Here is a 5,520-nt window from a genome sequence, read left to right on the forward strand (position 1 = left end):
GAACTTGGTATTGATTATTTAAGTGTAAATACTGCTTTAGTAAATCCAGCAGGAGAGACATTTCTTAAAACAACATATAAGGGAAGAATAGCTCAGTGATTATATTAAGATGAACCATGAAAATGAATCCAGGCGTCGCGGTGATTCAAATCCGAAACAAGGTATCATAAAGAAACATTTACCTGTCCTTTTAACGCAATCATTAATCTATAATAACGTTTTCATGTATTTTCAACAGTATGGAAAGGCTCTGTATGATCTGCAACTGTGTTACTTCTGTTATACCTGCACCAATACTGATAAAGAGAAGTGCTCTGTTGTAGTTATTGTCCTCTGTAAGTACAAAACAACTACTATAAACTACTGATGTTACCTGATAACGGTCGCGCTGTGAATGTTTCAAAAATAACTACTGAGATGGTGCCTTAATAAGTCATATAAAGTATTACAGAAAGTTTGAACAATGGACACGTGTAATCTCAAAGAGTGAAGCCTACTTAAAGTATATGAATACGATAAGAATTTTAAAATAACCTTTAGCATCTCGAGTCAATAAAGTTTTTAGACCTACTTGAATCAAAAATCCAGAGTAGGCTTGTCTGTTGGTCCGCAAAGTAAAGGTATTTCTTAAGAAAAGAATCTTACATTATAATATTCGCTACACATAAGAACACTCATTTTCTTCTCATTATTGTTGGGTATTCCACATAATTGAAACAATTGTTCATTTCAATCCTAACCAGCGCACATATATTAATGTTAATATAACTGATATTGTTACTTTCTATCATAATGATAACCTAATTCAATCATAATATAAATAGACTATGGAAAAGTTCCCAAAGGATAATAAAGGCTAAATCAGTTAAGTGGCGGATTCTAATGAATCCATCCCCAAGCCATTCACATGTGCCTGCAGAAACTGAGATTCTGATGTCAAACGTTTTTGGTAATTGTATCACTAACCGGGTTTCGAATGACGAATTCGCAGCGTTCAATAGTTCTAACCAGCCCGCAACTTTGGAGAGGTTTCAATCAGAAGAAACCCAAACTCCTTACATATCTGCACTTCATTAAAAAAAGTAATATTCTCAGATCTAAAACTATTTGGTTCATTCTTCTATCACTTTGTATGTTATCCCTTTAAAGGGTGCACAATTTAGATTTGTTTGAAACTGTTGAAAAGAACTGTATCTCTCTTTTCCATCTGACCATCTATGCATATTACACACATTTATCCATTCATTCAGCAGGTGCCTTTAAATAACTAACTGAAGCCTGATGTTTTTTTTCCTGTATATAATCTCGCGAACAATCGCACTCAGTCTCTTGACTGTTGTTCAGTTCGGCAGGCAAATACGTGCAACTGTAGAACAAAAGCGCTTTATAGCGTTGGAGTAATGGGGATCGAACTTTAGAAGCAAGTCCAGTCCCCGTTCTAATGACTATAAACATGACATAGTCCTTTTGTGCGTGCAGGTGATTCTCTTTTTGAAAGACTAATTAATTACAGATGCAAATCATGAATTAATCTGCAGCCTGTAGGGGAGTGCGTTGTAGGTGTAATTATCATTGCAGTAGCTATCTTTTACTGCCCTGTGTAATCGTTAACATGTATTTTTATATATAAAGTTATGCACCCATGACTCATTTTTCCCCATAGATTTGAATAAATGTTTTTCTGGATGTCACGGCGCGTAGTAATGCTTAATTTGCATCCATTAGAATTGACAATAATACAATTGTAATGTGTGCTGAAAGCCTGTTATCGAAATGTGGACACCAATAACCATCTTGTTAAAAGAGTCAACGGCAGATACCTGGTCTATTAGCCTGGTCGTTTACACGAAGATAGAGCATAGTATCCCCCTGGAATGACACTAAGGTGTGAATGTTGTTATTCAAGTGAATGAAACGAAAGATAACATTGGGTAAACAGCAAAGGTCATAGGTAACAAATAATGTACAGGGAATGAAGATGGGTGTTTCAATTTCCACACACACTCATCCAAATGTTCCTTAGTGGCATAAATTATCTGCATTATAGATAAGAGCTGGACTGTTGCAATCATTGCCTATTATGTGCTGTAGGGCCAAACAGCAAATTGACGACTTCTATCTGATTACTGTTCTGGAACATTATGTAAATACAGAAACAATGCACACAATGGGCTGTGTTCAGCTGCTGCGTAAAGGTAACACATTAGTAACGAAAATAAAGATAAACTAAATGGAAGCCTTAATTAAACCTTCCAAAACAAATTGGATCAAATTCCCGTGCATCACTCCGGTAAGTCTTTTGCTAAACTGAGCTGGCGAGGTGCGTAGAATAAAAGGTCTGTCGTGAGATTGCTCCAGTATAAATTGGAATAATAATAAAAAAAATTAAAAAAACAAACAGCCCTCTGTTGACATTTACCAAAACTATGTGAATATATCCAAGTGGTAGCTGAATATAAAATTGCCCTGGTTCACAGGCTAATTATCTCCTCTTCCTCAATTCTCGTTCTTCTAAATGAGTGCTGTAACATTTTGTAAGTGTTTAAACCGGATTATGTGTATTATAATAGGCAGCACATAAAATGATATTTTAAAACATTAGATACGTTTATGTTTTTCTTTCATAAAGCATCTCAAGCGGTTCACGACTTTTTTTTGAGGGGGGGTTAAATTCGTCAGGCAAACAGTGAAAATGGTCCGTCTCTATTAAATGAACTCATGAGAAATACAGTACAACATTAAAATGACATATGCGAAATCCTGCTTGAATCTGAGGTCACAGCATATCCGTTCTACTTATAAATCTTCATATACAAATTGGGCTTGCTTCCATAATAAAATTATTGCTATTTCTTGCAGTGCTACACTTCATAAAATCGCGTTTTAATGTGCAATATATCCCTGGCATATAATACTTTATCATGAAAACCTCACAAATTGAACGTCTCTGTTTAAAACCGCATGGAACATTGCAGACATCTCTTTTTGAATCTGGCTGCTTCAGATGCGGAGAAGCTTTATTTTCTGATTTGCGCCATCCAGCCCAAGATAGAAACTGGACTTTAAAAAGGCAAAGCCTGGAAAATAACCAATTTATAGAAACAAGATTTTGGTTTCTCATTGTAAAATGTGTTGCCTCAATGGGCAACCAGAGTGTTGAGGCGCTCAAAATGACAGAGGAGCAAAAGCATGGGCGCTTTAAACAAATTTCCCCTACAGATGGAAATGAAGCAGCGTTTTGTGCCAATGGACAGGAGTAAGTCATTTGCCTACTGCTCGTCTAGTGGTGGTTTACAGGACGAGTTTCTTTTGTGGTATTAGTCTCGTCCTCATTTGCTGCCTAATTGGACTATATAAAGCCAATAACAGGCGAGCTCTTATAGCCTTAAGCGAAGCGCAAAGTATAGGGAGGTGGACTTATTATATGCCATTCTTTTTTTTTCCTTCGGTAATCCCATTTGCCATTGTGCGTGCCCAATCGCCGTATACTTTCTGCATTTAACTTGTATGACATTTTTATTTCATCATTATCATCTGGCGCCAGATTGACGCTGAATGCCTCCTACTCTGTTCCAAATTGCTGTGGATTTCCACTGTAGCCACATGCAAAAGTTTGGTGCGTTTTTCTGAACTCCCGGGATTCTGATCAACGCGGTCCGTTTTCCTCTCAGCCTCGGCACGGTTCCTTCTGTTTATGATCGGAGACAGGCCACCATGCCCGAGACAGCAGCACAGGAGAGTCCCATTCAGCCCAAGGAGTCCTCCTTCTCCATCAAAAACCTGCTGAACTGTGATCGAAAGCCTTCGAAGCCTAAGACTTTGCTGTCGGCGGTGAAAGGGGTGGTTGAAGGTGCTGCTTTTTCCTTACCTCACTGCAGGGAGCCCGGCTTCCCAAGGTTTGAAATCCCGGCGCAGAGGTTTACGCTCCCGGCGCATTATCTGGAGAGGTCCTCCGCCTGGTGGTATCCCTGCACACTGTCATCAGGAGTTCATCTCCCAAGGACAGAAGGTAAGGCATCTTTAAGCACATTGTCCTTTCCAATGCACTGTCGTCTCGTCCTTATGACCTGCAGCGTATCTAACGGCAATTCTTTCTCTCGTCCCAGCTCTAGAGAAGAGCATCGGGTGTGCCAGAGACTCGTCTCCAGACAGAGACTCTCCCGAGCCGGCGCTCAAAATCGAGCCCGATCGCAAAGAAAAGGAAGACTCGAAAAGTCTGGAAGAGATCGTGCTGGAGGAATCTAGCGACGCAGAGGAACAAAAGAAGGAAGACAATAATAGCGAGGACTGGAAGAAGAGGGCGGGAAGTCCGGAAAGAAAGCCGTGTCGGAAGAAGAAGACTCGCACGGTCTTCTCGAGGAGTCAGGTTTTCCAGCTCGAGTCGACCTTCGACATGAAGCGTTACCTGAGCAGCTCGGAGAGAGCTGGGCTCGCCGCCTCTCTGCACCTGACTGAGACCCAGGTGAAGATCTGGTTCCAGAACCGCCGGAATAAGTGGAAACGGCAGCTGGCTGCCGAGCTTGAAGCGGCCAACATGAGCCACGCGGCTCAAAGGATAGTCCGGGTGCCTATCTTATACCACGAGAACTCGGCCTCGGAGTCTGGGAGCCCGGGTAACGCGCCAGTCACCCAGCCTTTACTAACATTCCCACATCCAGCCTATTACTCACATCCTGTAGTCACATCCGTACCCCTCCTGCGGCCAGTCTGATTTTATTTTAATATTTAACTTGCATTACGTTTTTTGTAAGATTAGAGCTTGTAGTTTTGAAGCAACAAGCCACAAGAAGACCAGCTGTAAATTTCTACATTGCTCACATCCTCTAGCCTCATCTGTACCCCTTTAAAGGCCAGTCTGGGTTTATCATTCTATTCTCATTTTATTTGACCATTTTTGTTCTGTAACACCAAGCCATGTAGTTTTGAGGAAGGATACCTACAAGAGGATCCCGCTTGTAAATGTCTTTCTTTTTTTTAATAAGTACTAATAGGAGTGGTGAAAATGTTGTTCTTTAATATGGTTTCACGTATCTGTGCAATATTGTACTAAAGAAGTTAAAGCACTGTTGTGGAGTATAGAGGAAAATCATTGCAAGTTGAAATCCAACTTAAATTGGCCTAACTGGAATAACGTGTGCCGAGTGGCACTGCCGATTATGAACGTTCTCAAGGTTCTAATGTCAAGGCGCTTTAACTGAAGGACAATCAGAAAAATATTTAAGGTTTTGTTTATTTATTTAATAAATGTCCTGTTTACGTGGTGACGACGTATTTTAATTTACCTGGATTGTAAATTTATTGACAGAGGTCGTAAGATAAAGATTCTAATTTTTTCAGACAACACTTTGTGTTTATTATTTCTGATGTTTTCCCCCAGATGTAACATAGTTATTTACTGCGAAAATAATGGGTGTTCTGTATGTTTTAGCAAAAGAAATGAAATAAAATATTGGCGTTTTTGATATTGTAATGCCGAATTTTGTTGAACAGACTTGTTGTGAACTAAAATAAAATGTAAGC

At 39.7% G+C, this 5,520-nt stretch overlaps 1 protein-coding gene across 1 annotated transcript; it reads left to right on the forward strand.

Moving 5' to 3' along the window:
* The first annotated feature begins 2,289 nt into the window (after positions 1 to 2,289).
* On the forward strand, positions 2,290 to 5,520 carry LOC147113472 (homeobox protein HMX3-like). Its single transcript, XM_085994017.1, is given in 2 exon segments — positions 2,290 to 4,095; positions 4,097 to 5,520. Coding segments are annotated over 2 exon segments (996 nt in total). The 5' UTR covers positions 2,290 to 3,714; the 3' UTR covers positions 4,712 to 5,520.

This window comes from Somniosus microcephalus, chromosome 8 (genome assembly GCF_052327205.1).
Source record: "Somniosus microcephalus isolate GS21.2 chromosome 8, FLI_Smic_1.0, whole genome shotgun sequence".
Lineage (NCBI taxonomy): Eukaryota > Metazoa > Chordata > Chondrichthyes > Squaliformes > Somniosidae > Somniosus > Somniosus microcephalus.